The sequence below is a fragment of the Budorcas taxicolor genome, chromosome 3 (genome assembly GCF_023091745.1).
Source record: "Budorcas taxicolor isolate Tak-1 chromosome 3, Takin1.1, whole genome shotgun sequence".
NCBI lineage: Eukaryota > Metazoa > Chordata > Mammalia > Artiodactyla > Bovidae > Budorcas > Budorcas taxicolor.
The window spans coordinates 106,716,092-106,731,280 of record NC_068912.1 but is presented as its reverse complement, the minus strand read 5'-3'; the positions used below and the strand labels follow the sequence as shown (position 1 = coordinate 106,731,280).

Here is a 15,189-nt window from a genome sequence, read left to right as displayed (position 1 = left end):
TCTAACTCGGATTCACCAAAATTGGAGATAAATAAGAGATGCCTGAGACTGGATTGTGTAACAACTTCCCAACAGTCCTTAGAATGATATTTGTTCAGGGTGGTAAACAGTGGTCATTTGTGGTGATTTATCAATATTGTTTATAATCAGGCCTCTTGGAGTCTCCAGACGTCATATCTGACACAAACGAGTTATGAACACTTGAAATTCAACGACGGTGCATGTTCAACAGTGTTCTACCCTTGCTTAGGACAGAAGAGTGGCTGGCACCCTCCCGCCCGGAGTCACATTGCAGGGGTGGTTGGTATTGCCACGCTGCTCCGAGGCTTGGGTGCTGCCCCCTTCAGCCAAGCACAGCACTTGTGAACACTGCTCTGAGGCTCAGGTTTTAGTTTCTGAATTCCTTCGCCCAGGCACTTGGGTTTCTATAGCCTTGATTTGAATGCACATGCCAGCGGTTCAGCATGTTCAAGTGCAGTCGTTAAAATGCCCAAGTGCTTTTGGAAGAGCAGTGTTTCAGAAATAACATGTGGACTAGCAGCTTGTCTGATAGTGGTACAGCTGGCACTCTGGCTCCTGCCGGGAAACACTGGGTTCTTGTGCCTCAAAACATGGCACTGCGTTTAGTCGTGTAAAGCTTCAACCAGTGTAAACAGGAGGTACAAGAAGCCAGTGTCCACAATGGACTCGCTTCTCTGGGTTTCATCCCACTTCAGTTCAGAAATACATCTGGCTTAGAACATGATCTGGGGACCCACTGACACTGAAACCCCCTGATTCAACCTGCCTATCCTGCTTTTTCTTTAATGGCTCCAGTTTCATGAAAGTCTCAAAAGTTCTAGAATTTTTAATGTTTTAATTATGAAGTGCCAATTCTCATAGGATTCTAATAGATCAGCTTTTCTGTCTTAAGGTTTTGCCTTTGGTTTCATTTCATTTCAAGGATTCATCTTCTCTTAATTACTGATATTCCGCACACTGTCCTGCCGCAGACTCCCAGCCCGACATCTCTGGGGCCACGTCTGCCCAGCAGCAGTACCTTCTGAAACTGGTGCTCTTCCTCCTGTGTGGGCCAGGAGGGTTTGTGCTGGAATGTGACTCCCTCTGTCGCTTTTGCTCTTTCTTTATAAAGAAAAAAGAAACACAACAAAATGGATTGCTTCACTCTTTTCTTTGTATAAACATCTTAAAAGTCCTGGAAAACAATTTACATGATCGATTTCAAAGAAAAATTAGAAGAGCATGCTGTGGCATGAGTGACAATCAGAATAGATTTAAAATATTTTCTCTCCAAATTCTTTTTTTAAAAAAATATATACACTCAGATGGTAAAAGGAGCTACTACCAGCATCAGTAACGATAGCATACATCTAGCCAGCTCTTTGCCAGTTGGGGAAGTGCTTCTGCATGTGACTTATTCACTCAACAAGTTTATATTGAGCCCCTCCTCTGTGCCAGATGTAGTATTAGGTGCCTAGGGCGTGACAGGGAGCAAACAAAGTCCGTGCTTTTCTGGAGTTTCTGCTTTAACCTGGGAGATTTCAGGCAGCAAACAGGGAGCCTTCCCGGGCTGTTGAAGGGACAGCAGCAGGCCAGTGGCTGCAGTGGACTTAACAAAAGGGAATGTGTGGCAGTGGGGTTTGGAGAGGCAGGCTCCTTGCCCGGTTTCCAGGGCGAAAAGTGGAGGCACGCGTGCCAGTGTATGTTAAGTCCAGACCCAGGCCCTCTGGTCCCAGGCCATTCAGAGCCTTGTTCCTCATACCATAGCCCCACTCTCACGTGCTTCTCCTAATCGTTTATTTTATCAGGTCAAGTAATTTAATCTTCATTCTACCAGTGAAGAAATAGATCTACTTCACTGAATTTACTGCATCTCTATAATAGGGACTGGAGTAATATTTGGATCTCCATGTTAACAATTTGGGATTATAACTCATATGTCACATATCTAACCCCAAAACTTTGATACTTTGGAGTATTTGGATTTCTTACCTTTACTCACTTATCATATTTCTGTTTGTTATGACTACTGTAATCTTAGCATTTGAGGAATTTTTTTTTCTAGTAGAAATTTGTCAGTAAGATAAAAGGCATTGGAAGACATTTTAAAACCTTTAATTGGCGCATGAAGGCTTTATTTTGGAAATGCTCAAAATTCATGACCTAGCATACTTTCAAAATAAATCATTGTTTTCCTGGACTTTTAACTAGCTTTTCAGTTTTTTAGAAAATGAGGAGGGCTTAAGTAAACCTTGTAAAGTGGAATTTCTGTCAACAATTTCACCAAGTAAATATGACCTTTTTATTTTTTTAAGGTTATTCCATCAACAGGCAGCAAGTTGAAACGACCTGCACCCGCCTTTCATTCAAGTCGAACATCGCTTGCTGGCGATACTAGCAACAGTTCTTCCCCAGCACCCACGGGTGCCAAAACTAATCGGGCAGGTAAGGACCTGCCCCAGCACTTCTCCACTGGGGATAAGGGTGAGGGGCGTGGCCAGGCCAGGAATCTGAGGAGCAGAGAAGGAGAGAAACACAGGTGCGGTGCCCAGAGGACAGCTGGCTCAAACCGTGCCTCCTGAGAGCAGGCGCCCCCACAGCCAAAGCCACAGCACCCGTTCGTCATCAGGAACCATTGTACAGGGGAGAATGTAAGAGGGGGAAAGGGCCTCCTGGAGCTGGCCTTCCTGACGCTCCGTATTTACGTCGGCTCGGAGCTGAGAGTCAGGGGAGGATCGCATCTGCTCACCTCTGGACGTTCCTCCCGGGAACCTAGGGCTTTGGCTTCCACTTGCTGCTGTTTGCTGGCCCTCCTCGCCCCCATCCTTAGTCCGCCCATGCGGCTCTCTCCTCAGAGCCAAGGCCCAGGGCAGCCCCGCTCCACTCCGCCAGGGGGCGAGTGAGGTGATAGTGCTGGTGACAGAAGCTGCTTTCTGCTCCTCAGGATGCTTCTCAGGTAGAAGCCCAAAGTCAGAAAAGGCTTCTGCAACTTCTGTGTAGGTGAGAGAACCGAGATTCAGAAAGACTCTGGTTTGCCCACGGTCACTCAGCATGTCAGGTGGTATTAGGATCAGAACCCTGGCCTCTGGTTCTTTTGTTCTCCACCCACCCACCAGTGCGGTCTCTATTAAGTCTCCCACTTTATTCTTAAATTCCAGACCCTAAAAAGTCAGCCAGTCGCCCTGGGAGTCGAGCTGGGAGTCGGGCCGGGAGTCGAGCCAGCAGCCGTCGAGGAAGCGATGCCTCTGACTTTGACCTTTTAGAGACACAGTCTGCGTGTTCAGACACTTCAGAGAGCAGTGCTGCAGGGGGCCAGGGCAGCTCCAGGAGGGGGCTCAACAAGCCTTCCAAAATCCCCACCATGTCCAAGAAGACCACCACTGCCTCCCCCAGGACTCCGGGCCCCAAGCGATAACACTGTACAAGCACCCCCAAGCCTCTCTCCACTTTTGAATCCTGCTCCATGCATTGGGTGTATATTTATTCTGAATGGGAGAAGTTATATTGTTAAAAGTGTAAAAGAATAATTGTGTTATGAAGCTGCCTTATTTTTTTTTCTTTTTGTAAGTTACTATTTTCATGTGAATATTTATGTAGATAAAATTTGCCTCCTGGTAACCCTGTAATGGATGGGGCCCAGAAATGAAATATTTGAGAACAAGCAAAAAGGTCAAGATGCAAATGTGTATTAAAAAAAAAAAAAAGCCTCTAAATAGGGTTTCTGCGCGGTGCAGGGTTGTAAACCTGCTTTATCTTTTAGGATTATTCCTAAATGCATCTTCTTTATAAACTTGACTTGCTATCTCAGCAAGATAAATTATATTAAAAAAAAATAAGAATCCTGCAGTGTTTAGGAACTCTTTTTTTGTAAATCACAGACACCTCAATTAGTGAGAACCGAGGGGAGGGCACTTCTGATTGCTTTTTCCATTGTTTTTAATGTTGTGTGATTTTAGCTGAAGAGAGGGAACCTCATCTAGGTAATGTTTGCACATGATACAGCAAAAGGAGTTCATTGCAATACTGTCTTTGAATACTGTTTCAGTACTGGGTGTTTAAAGGACAAATAGCTGCTAGAATTCAGGGGTAAACGTAACTGTTCAGAAAACGTCAGAACATTGGGGTTTTTTAAGAGTCCTGGTTCATAACTTCCTATCCGACCTGGCCACTAATAACTCCTGTGCTCACTGGGACCCAGGCCGTCAGCAAAGGGACGCTCCCTGGTGGCATCATGAATTACAGTTTGTTTATCTGCATTTTTTGCTATTTATTTAAAATGGTCGATCAACTTCCCACAAACTGAGGAATGAATTCCACGAGCCTATTCTGAAAATGTGGACATAAACACTCACTCGTCCTTTAAAGGAGTTCACCAGCACACTTGTTAACAAGTCCCGTTTGCTTCCGTCTTTTTTTGTGCGTAATAAAGTCAGCTGACCAAGTGACCATGAAGAGGGGCTGTCTGGGGCTCCTGATTTTTAGCTGCTGTTCCTTTTCAGCTCCGACCATGTTGCTGTGTGATTATCTCAATTGGTTTTAATTGAGGCAGACACTGAAGCTCTACCAATGAACTGTTTAAAAACAAGACACACTTTTGTATTAAAATTGCTTGCAGTAACAAACATTTTGTATTTCCTGCTTTTTTTTTCTCAACCTTTACCTTATATATAACATATTACTCGGGGAAATGATTGTGTTTTAGGTACTTCAGTGTATTATTCAAATCCAGATATCTTGGATAAATTATGGAGCTCATTAATAATTTTTTCCTTGTAAGGGAACAAAGAAATACTCAGACGGTTGTTAATGTAAATCTGTAGGGCTATCTACCCCACTTACATCAAATAACAAATAACCAGTATGTAAGAACATTTCTGTTGTAGAAATCACAGGCCTTAGAGCTTCAGAATATGGGCCAGTTTCCCATAGTATGCTGAAATTTCTGGTTCAATGGTAGAATAAATAGGATTTCAGAGGTAGAAACAAAAGCGGTCATCATATGTAGCTCCTTTGTTTTATAGACAGAGAAACAAATGGGAAAGTGGGAAGAAGGGAACTTCCCGAGGTCACAGAATACAGAAACGGCAGAAGTGGGCCTTGAACCTAGTCCTCGGCTCCCTGTCCAAGCCTGCCAGTTCTTTTCCCTTCAGCCCCTGGTTGGCTCTATAATAATTAGGACAGCCAAATACTAAGTAACTCTGACACAGGAATTAGACTAGGAAATAACTAGAGAACTTGAGAGGTAAGAGAGATTCAACCTCATCCACCTGCATCCTTGTTCACTGGGTCGCACTCCCCTTGTGATACGGGAATTCAGTAAGGACAGGATTGCCAGAGCTGTTTGAGGCCAAATATGAAAAAAAAAAAAAAGGAATGTGCAACCTGATGGATTCTGAAGCAAGAGCTTGCCTACTCTGTGGAATCAAGTTTAACTTCAGACTGTTGGAACTTTGTAGGAAGGTGTTTTCACTCAAAATCTGCTTACCCCTCTAGACTTCCTAGCTGCAGAAGCATGATGGAAGGAGCTCGATCTCCACTTTCTCAGAATCTGGACCACAGTCACTTGTTTTTCTTACCAAGGAATTCAGGGTTTCTCTCAGTCTTTGCAACAAAGTTCAGCTAGGGTGTACTCTGCAGAAAGTGCATTTCCAGTCAATAAACACCTGTGTGTAAGACCATGTGGAAAATTGAGGGATGACAGGAAAGGGGTTAAAACTGCAGTTCTGTGACACAAATGCTAAACAAGTAATGCAGACTTGGTGTCTGGTAGGATAGAGGAGGGCAGGTTCTGGAGCCTTGAATAATAATAGCTAACATGTATTGAGTGCTTGCTGTGTGCCATCTCTGCTAAGGCTCTATGCACATTCTTACATAATTCACATCATAATCCTACAATTATGAGCCTCACTTATAGATGAAGGACAGCCTGAAGCCAAGTGGCTGGGGAAGCCCTTGTTTGACCCAACTCTGGACATGGAACAACAGGCTGGCTCCAAATCGGGAAAGGAGTATGACAAGGATCATTGTCACCCTGCTTATTTAACTTATATGCAGAGTACATCATGAGAAATGTTGGGCTGGATGAAGCACAAGCTGGAATCAAGATTGCTGGGAGAAAGATCAATAACCTCAGGTAGATGACCCTTATGGCAGGCAGAAAGTGAAGAAGAGCGAAAAAGCCTCTTGATGAAAGTGAAAGAGTGAAAAGCTTGGCTTAAAGCTCAACATTCAGAAAACTAAGATCATGGCATCCAGTCCCATCACTTCATGGCAAATAGATGGGAAAACAATGGAAACAGTGACAGACTTTATTTTGGGGGGCTCACTGCAGGTGGTGACCACAGTCATGAAATTAAAAGACAGTTGCTCCTTGGAAGAAAAGTTATGGCCAACCTAGACAGCATATTAAAAAGCAGAGACATTACCTGGTCAACAAAGGTCCATCTAGTCAAGGCTATGGTTTTTCCAGTAGTCACATGTGGATGTGAGAGTTGGGCCATAAAGAAAGCTGAGCACCTAAGAACTGATGCTTTTGAACTGTGGTGTTGGAGAAGACTCTCAAGAGTCCTTTGGACTGCAAGGAGACCCAACCAGTCCATCCTAAAGGAAATCAGTCCTGAGTATTCATTGGAAGGACTGATGCTAAAGCTGAAGCTCCAATACTTTGGCCACCTGATGCGAACTGACTCATTTGAAAAGACTCTGATGCTGGGCAAGACTGAAGGCAGGAGGAGAAGGGGACAAGAGAGAATGAGATGGTTGGATGGCATCACCGATTCAATGGACGAGTTTGAGTAAACGGGAGTTGGTGATGGACAGGGAAGCCTGGCGTGCTGCAGTTCGTGGGGTCACAGAGAGTCAGACATGACTGAGCAACTGGACTGAACTGAGCTCTCCAAGAAACCTTCCCCATGCCAGTTCCCCTCAAGTTCAGGAGTTTCACGATCCCACTCACAGATCACCTGTCCCCACTTTTTCTGCCCTTCCAGACACTTTGCTGGCTCCTCTGTCAGAGAACAGCCTCCATTCTGCCTTCAAAGAGACTATTCACTCGTGACCCCTGAGGGCCACTGGAGGGCAGGGAGCTGCGCAGCTTCATCTCTGGCTCAGGGCACAGTGCAGATCAGCACCCAATGGTTTATGGGGATGTGAGGCTATCATTTCGAGAGCACAGCCATCTCCACTCATCCTAAATGGAGATAATTTCTATTACAAGAACCAGACGAGCGCTAGGGCTGCTTGCAGTCTTGCTGAGAGACCAGTATCATACAGCACACAATGGGAGAATTACAGGCTAGATCTGAGGCCCCCAGTGACTCAAAGAGGAAATGCAGAGGGAAGCTCAGGAACATAGGGACAAGGAAGAGGGCAGGAGATTCAGAGACCTGACCAAGTGTGACAAGGGGACAGCCTCCACTCTGTCCCCTGCCTGTGCATGCGGAGTCACCAAGCCTTGTGGATTCACTGTAAAAGCCCTCCATCCCATCTCTATTAGAGGATCATTGTTGTCTTGACCCCTCGCATTACTGTACCTGTCTCCAGCTGTAGGTCCTGAGTCCATGCTCCCTCCAATCCATATGTCCCCTCTGCATCCAGCCTCTGGTCAGGTCCTGGGCACTTTGAATGGCTAGTCTGAAACATTCTTACCGGGTTTAGCAGTCTTGTAAAGATTTACCTGTTGGGTAAAAGGAAGACTAGGCATAAGACACCAGCAAGTGACTGGATTTAAGATTTTATATATTTTTAAGTTTGATGTGATCTTGGGGAAATCTGAATTTTATTGGATAAATCGTACATTTATTTTGAAGTTGTATCTTTAACCCACACTGGGGTGCCATAACCATCTGCCATCCAGAGTCCTCACCTGGTCACTTGCCCCCCAGTCTTTCCAGGCTTCACTGAACAGCTCACTTGCATGTGCTTACCTACTCCGACCCAGCTCCACTGTTGTGTGACTTGAGGGAAGTCCCTTAACCCCTGGGTGCCTCTGTCTCCTCATCTGTTAAGTGAGGTGGGGAATGGGTGGTGCAACTCCCCTATAACAAGGTGTGAGCAGGAAAGAAATGACACAGAACATGGCTGGTACACGAACAGTGCTATCATCTGCTATCGTTATGCTCTTTGGAGTCGCGGCCTTCACACAAGCAATTGCTTCTACCTTGAAACACTCCACTCCTGACCAATTCATTCCAGCTTTCGGAGCTCAGTTTACGTGTCTCTTCCTCTCAGCGCAGCTCCTTAACCATAAATGAAAAAACGAGGTGAGATTGGCACCTAGGGAAGGGTCTGTGCAGAATGGTGGTGGTGGTTTAGTCACTAAGTCGTGTCCAACTCTTGGGACCCCATGGACTGGGGCCTACCAGGCTGCTCTATCCATGGGATTCTCCAGGCAAGAATACTGGAGTGGGTTGCCATTTCCTTCTGCAGGGTATCTTCCCAACTCAGGAATCGAACCCAGGTCTCCTGCACTGCAGGAAGATTCTTTACCGACTGAGCTATGCGGAGCTAGTCAGTCGGAGCCCTGTCTCAAACCGCTGAGGGCCGTGACAATTAAGATGCAAAAGATCAGGAAGCACGCCAGAGTTCCTTGACCGGCGGGAGGCATATCCCGCGCGGCTGAACCCGCACCGGGGTCCAGTGGGCGCACAGCAAACCTGGAGATGACAGCGCAGCTGCTGGAGCTGCGGGGGCGGCCGGCCAGAGGCGCCGACCGAGAGCGCGCCGGAGCCAGGTGGGTGGGCGCGCCGGGAGCAGTGACACGACAGGTGTCAGAGGTCCCGGAAGGAGCCCCCAAAGGCTCACACAAGGGGACTGCGGGGGAGACGCCGGGAGGCCGGCCAGCAGCTGCAGTGGTGGGAAACTCTGGCCCGGATGCTGCTGCCAGAGGGATGCGACTCACTCTCTAGACTTGGCTGGCACCCGCGAACCCCTCCACCTCTAGACCCGACTGAGACGTCTCGGGTCCTGGGGCGACACCCCACGCACCAGGCAGGGCTGCCGGGTCGCTTCGGGGGCCAGATGAAGAGTTGGGATCCGGCTCCGGCAGGGCGATCAAGGAAGGGCACGCCTCTGCGGGAGCGCAGGATCTGATCTCCCCGACCGTGCTTCTACCCTGGGTCTCCAGTCCGCGCGCCTCTCGACAGCGCAGCCAGCAAGGGAAGGGGAGTCCAGGACAACAGCTGGCCCCAGACAGCACGACTGCGGATTTCTTGCTGTATCACCTACACCGAGTCTTATCTCAGTCTCCATTGCCAGGCACACAGAGCCCCTTCCCAGAGCCTTGTCCCCGCCCCTGCGCCCCCATTGGTCGGGTCCGGGGGGCGGGACCCGACGGCTCCCAGCTGGACAGAGAGAGGCGGCCGCGGCCCCTCGGAGCGGTACAGACTCGGTGCGCACCTCCCCGAACCCGACGGCAGCTCTCCCTGCGCCTCTAAGCTGAGCGGCCTCGGCAGCAGCCGGACTGTCGGGCGCAGCGGAACGGACAGACTAGCCGATCGTCCCTGGTTCCCAGAGGAGCTCCTGCCCGAGGCGGTGCGGCCGCAGCCGACGGTCCGGGAGCTCTAGGGACCGCGCCGCGTTCGCGGGCGACCCACGCCCCGTCCCGCCGGCCCCAAGCCAGGCCCGCCGCGCGCCGTCGGGGCGGCCCCGATCCGGGCCCCGCTGGGAGCGGATGCGCGCGCGGTGAGGCCGCCGGGTCCCGCCATGGCCGCGCGCCCCGGGCCGCTCTGGCTGCTGGGCCTGGCGCTGTGCGCGCTGAGCGGCGGCGGCGTCCCCGGCCCGCGCCCCCCGCTCGGCTGCCCGCAGCGCCGCCTGGGCCCGCGCGAGCGCCGCGACCTGCAGCGCGAGATCCTGGCGGTGCTCGGGCTGCCCGGGCGGCCCCGGCCCCGCGCGCCCCCCGCCGCCGCCCTGCTGCCGGCGTCCGCGCCGCTCTTCATGCTCGACCTGTACCGCGCCGTGGCCGGCGACGACGACGAGGACGGCGGGGCCCCCGAGCGGCGCCTGGGCCGCGCAGACCTGGTCATGAGCTTCGTCAACATGGGTGAGCGCGGGCCCCGGGCGGGCGGCGGCGACCCCGGGAGACGGCGGCGGGCTGAACGGCCCTACCGGGGCTGAGCGCGAGCGGCAGGGGCGTGCGCGCCACCTCGCGCAGGGGGAGCGCCTGCTGGGGGCGGGGAATCACCTTGTCGTGGACAAGGACCTGCGGGAGGATAACCTGCCCGGCTCAGGGCAGCGAAGTCTTAGGGATGTGGGGGTCGGTGAGCTGCTGGACCGACAGGGACGGACGAGGAATGTGAGTCCCAGAGGCGTGTGTCTTCATCTGCCCCCGAACACCCCCGACGGTAAGATCCTGTAGTGTTAAGTGGACGCAGGTAGTGCCAGGAAGACAGTCTGGTCCTGGCGAGTCAGATGAGTAAACAGAGGCTGTGATGCTGTCCCTGTGATAAGGGCGGTATGAAGCGTGGGACAAAGTTCAGCGTGGAAAACCCTGGTCACGGCATCAAAGCACCAGAGTTGAGGTGAGGACCCAGATGTCCTGAGCCCATGTTGAGCAGCCTCTTGCCTGGGTCACCTAGGGGTGGGGGCAGGGGAGGGGAAGGCGTGGACTCTGAGCTCAGTGGGGCAGGGACTGTGGTCTTGTCACCCTGGGCTCGCATCTGGGACTTGGCTTGTCATGGAATGTGTCCAGCCCCAGTGAATGACCCGATGGGCAGTTTGAACCCCCTTTGTTCTCCCAGGCAAAGCCCAGCTTTTCTTCTCTGCAGAAATTATACTCCAAATCTTGGAGCCATTTACCCTTTTCTCAAAGATCACCTTTTCCATAACTAAACTCTCTTTAATCTACATTCATGAACATAGGTCTCCCATCCGCTTTGCTTCCTGCCTGTGGCCAGTGAGGGGCATGGATCTAGGCTGCGGCAGACACCAGGCTAGACTTGGGGACCAAGGACCATAGCTCAGGCCCAGGTGGGGAAAGCCATGGGACCCAGAGCAGGGAGAAGCCCCTTGCCTGGGCCACCAGCCTCCCTCCACCTTGTAACCCCCCAGCAACCCTGTTGGCAGACATGATATTCATCCCCATCTCCCAGATGAGGACAGTGAGGCTCAGAGGGGCGGTGTCTTGCTCAGGACAACATGACCTCTGTGTGGCTGAGCCGGGACAGGCCCAGGTTCTTTGGCCTTCCATCCCGGGCTCAAGGAGGTGACAGTTCTGTGTCAGGAGATCAGGCTTTCATGGTGGAAAGAGCTGTCAGAGGGGTTTCGGCAGAGGGGCTCAGGGGTCAGAGTGACAGCAGGTTTTATGCATCTTTGGCCATTTGCTTCCTACTGGTAGGGCAAGAGGAGGGGACAATCTGGGAGGCCTGTCCCCTCAAACCAGAGCTGGTGATGGGCTCAGGTGGGAAAATGAGCCACAGGAGGTAGCTGTTAACTCTGCTGAGAGCTCAGGACTTGGGCTGGTGGGTTCAGGATGCCACCTTTGTGGTTAGAGATGGACGGGGTGGGGACTGGGGACAAAGGCGACCATATGTGGAACTGAGGCTGGAGCTCTGTACTGGGGACAAGCTGACTCTGGGCACAGGATCAAGAAGAGCTGTGGATACAGCCCCCCTGAAAATGCCCCCATGGGAGCCCTCCGTGAGCGAGTCACCACCTAGCCCAGGTCCCTCTTTCCCCAGCAGCCCCCGGGGCAAAGGGTATACAGCCCTGGTGGGAGCTGCTGCTGTGAGTGAACAGCACCCTGAGCTCAGGACCTGGTTCCCCTCCTGCCTCTGCTGTGTGGTCCTGGGGAAGTCCTTGCCCTCTCTGAGCCTCAGAGCTCTAATTGTAAAATGGGGTTCCTCATGGTCTGTCCTCACAGTTGTTGTGAAATAGGTTGATAGAGCAGAAAGTCAGCCCCTTTTAGGGGGAACCCACCCCTGCTCAGTGCTGACCCCAGCCTCTCGCAACTGCTGCTCAGCCTTGGTGTGGATGTGTGGAAATGTCCCACCTGTCTTATAGACACGTGAGACCCAGAAACAGATTTTTAAAGCCAACCAAAGGTGTTCCTCAGTTCAGTTCAGTTCAGTCGCTTAGTCGTGTCCAACTCCTTGTGACCCCATGAATCGCAGCACACCAGGCCTCCATGTCCATCACCAACTCCTGGAGTTCACTCAGACCCACATCCATCGAGTCAGTGATACCATCCAGCCATCTCATCCTCCATCGTCCCCTTCTCCTCCTGCCCCCAATCCCTCCCAGCATCAGAGTCTTTTCCAATGAGTCAACTCTTCGCATGAGGTGGCCAAAGTACTAGAGTTTCAGCTTTAGCATCATTCCTTCCAAAGAAATCCCAGGGCTGATCTCCTTCAGAATGGACTGGTTGGATCTTCTCGCAGTCCAAGGGATTCTCAAGAATCTTCTCCAACACCACAATTCAAAGGCATCAATTTTTCGGCGCTCAGCTTTCTTCACAGTCCAACTCTCACATCCATCCATGACCACTGGAAAAACCATAGCCTTGACTAGATGGACCTTTGTTGGCAAAGTAATGACTCTGCTTCTCAATATGCTATCTAGGTTGGTCATAACTTTTCTTCCAAGGAGTAAGCGTCTTTTAATTTCATGGTTGCAGTCATCATCTGCAGTGATTTTGGAGCCCAAAAAAACAAAGTCTGACACTGTTTCCACTGTTTCCCCATCTATTTCCCATGAAGTGATGGGACCAGATGCCATGATCTTCGTTTTCTGAATGTTGAGCTTCAAGCCAACTTTTTCACTCTCCACTTTCACTTTCATCAAGAGGCTTTTTAGTTCCTCTTCACTTTCTGCCATAAGGGTGGTATCATCTGCATATCTGAGGTTATTGATATTTCTCTTGGCAATCTTGATTCCAGTTTGTTCTTCTTCCAGCCCAGCGTTTCTCATGGTGTACTCTGCATATAAGTTAAATAAGCAGGGTGACAATATACAGCCTTGATGTACTCCTTTTCCTATTTGGAACCAGTTCCTACCAGTTTTTTTAATAAAAACGAAGACTTGAAGTACCATAGGCCTATAAATGTAGCAACTTGTGAAGCTGTTTTACCAACCTCATTCCATGGCCTCAGAGAAGTTAAATTACCAACCCAAGGTCACACAGCACATCCATGACGTCATTGAGGCTAAGGATTCTAAATTCCAGTTTCTTCCCACGCCACCTCTGCGTGCTTCCATGGAGATCTAAGACTTCTGATGCTATGGATTAACAAGCCAATCTTTGTTCAGGGGAAGCCTGGTGTGTGGGCAGGTCCAGCCAGCTGTCAGAGGGCCTTCTTTCTTTATTCTGATGTACTAATTGCACTAGTAAAACTTCTTCAGTTGGAGCAGTTTAACTGGTAATTATGTGGGCTGATGGGGGGATTAGGCAGCTACCAGCGTTGTTTCCTCCTTTGGAGGCCCCGGCCCCGGGCCCCTGAAGGTCGACAGGCCCTGAACCACCCTGGAGTCTAACAGCAGAGTCGCTGCGGCGTCAGCACCCACACTGAGGCTCCCACACCTGTGGCCTCCAGCTCCCCTCTGCTGCTGGCCTCACTGGCTCCTGAGAGGCCAGGCCTGGGGCTTGCTAGGCCCTGACCATCAGCAGCACCTGTAGGACCCAGAGGCCTGGGCCTCTCAAAGGCTCCCATCCAAGGGTCAGGCCTCTGTCCAAGCAGACACTTCAGGGGCTGAGTTGTGACTAGCAGGGCCTGTGCTGGGGGCCAGGGCTGTGGTCAGAGCCGGGCCCCACCTGGCCTGCGTGTCAGTCTCTCCCTGTGGACTCTAGGCTCCCTTTGGCCAGGACACAAAGATAGGTAGGTCTGGGACCTCGAGGAGTGGACAGAGCTGGTCCCTGGTGTCGCCTGAGCTCCAGGGAGGAGACCCTGAACTGGGAGGCAGCACCCAGGGTCTTGGCCCTCCTGGGCCCGCCGTGGATTCCTGCATGTCCCTCCCTTATCTGGTCCCTTCTCAGCACACTGCCCACCCCTCCACGCAGCTCAGGTGTGACTGGTTGGACCCCGAGTGTCTCAGGCTGGCCTGGCCCCTCCAGAGACAGGCAGGAGAGACACCTGTGGTATTTCTCCTGAATCCTTCCCCACCTCCTGTCGGCAGAGTGGCGGTGCCCATGCTCCAGACTGAGAAACTGAGGCACAAATAGCACTGCAGGCTGACATGTCATCAGAACTGAATGGGACCGTCTTCTCCTTTGTCCTGACCCTTCCCTGAGCTGGGCTCCCTCATTCCCGTGGTCCCGGGCAGCTGAGGAGAGGGGTGTGAAGCAGCTGAGCTCTTGGGTTCGGGAGAGGCAGGGCTCCGTGGGAGTGAGGGGCCTGCCCGGATCCTGTTCAGCCCCTGACCTTGAAGGAGTGACCTCTCACCTCCATAAGCCCCGGGGTCACTTACTTTGCTTCCTTACTACAGAGTTCTTTCATGTTTTCCTGACTTCACTTCACAAACGGTCATGGGGCGCTTGCTCTGTGCCGGGCTCCATTCCAGCTCCTGGAACGTAAGAGGGGACGAGACAAAGACTCCCCTTGTGGAGCTGACCTTCCAGTGGGAGAGACACATGCCTGCCCCTCAGCTGCAAGGTGACTGTCACCTGGTCCACACAGTGACGCCCTCCCTGGGCATCAGGAGGGGATGGACAGTGTGAGGACGGGCAGGACGGGCTGGCGTTCTGAGCTGGACTCAGAATTTGCTTCTTGACTCCACCTCCTGCTGTCAGTGTGATCTGGACTCTCCAGTCCACCTCTCGGAACCTCCGTCTCCTCCTCTGTAAATGGAGATACTCATGGAACCCACCCTGGAGGCTGTTCAGGGACTGTGTGAGCAGACACCCAGTGACGACCACATGCCGAGACCCTCCATGTCTGTCCTTTCATCTCATCTCACAATTACAGTCGCATCTTTGTTTTAAGAGGCTCAGAGAAGTTAGGTGGTCTTCCCAAGGCCACGCAGCTGGTCCTCTTCCTGCCTGCCCATCTTCTGCTCTTGTCCTACACAGAAGTGGCCTCTCCCCCGGCCCAGGGCCCATGATTAGGTGCAGTGCGTGCTGCTCAGTTGGACTGTGTTGAATGTATGTTGTAAACTGAGAGTCCTATTTTTAAAGTGTCTTTGTTGTTTGGGGATTTACAGATAAAGCATGCTCACTGTACAAAACTCAGTTTACAGAGGAACACGTAGCGTGAGTGCCCC

At 51.4% G+C, this 15,189-nt stretch overlaps 2 protein-coding genes across 2 annotated transcripts in view; both read left to right on the top strand.

Annotated features, from left to right (window-relative positions):
- MACF1 (microtubule actin crosslinking factor 1) overlaps positions 1–4,586 on the top strand; it is a 340,332-nt gene extending 335,746 nt beyond the window's left edge. Inside the window, exons 100-101 of the mRNA XM_052636851.1 lie at positions 2,316–2,445; positions 3,159–4,586. Coding sequence (XP_052492811.1) covers positions 2,316–2,445; positions 3,159–3,415 — 387 coding nt within the window. The 3' untranslated portion in view covers positions 3,416–4,586. The remainder of the gene's footprint in view (positions 1–2,315; positions 2,446–3,158) is intronic.
- A 5,116-nt stretch (positions 4,587–9,702) lies between these two features.
- LOC128045045 (bone morphogenetic protein 8B) overlaps positions 9,703–15,189 on the top strand; it is a 32,964-nt gene continuing 27,477 nt past the window's right edge. Inside the window, exon 1 of the mRNA XM_052637503.1 lies at positions 9,703–10,039. Within this exon, the coding sequence (XP_052493463.1) occupies positions 9,703–10,039 (337 nt within the window). The remainder of the gene's footprint in view (positions 10,040–15,189) is intronic.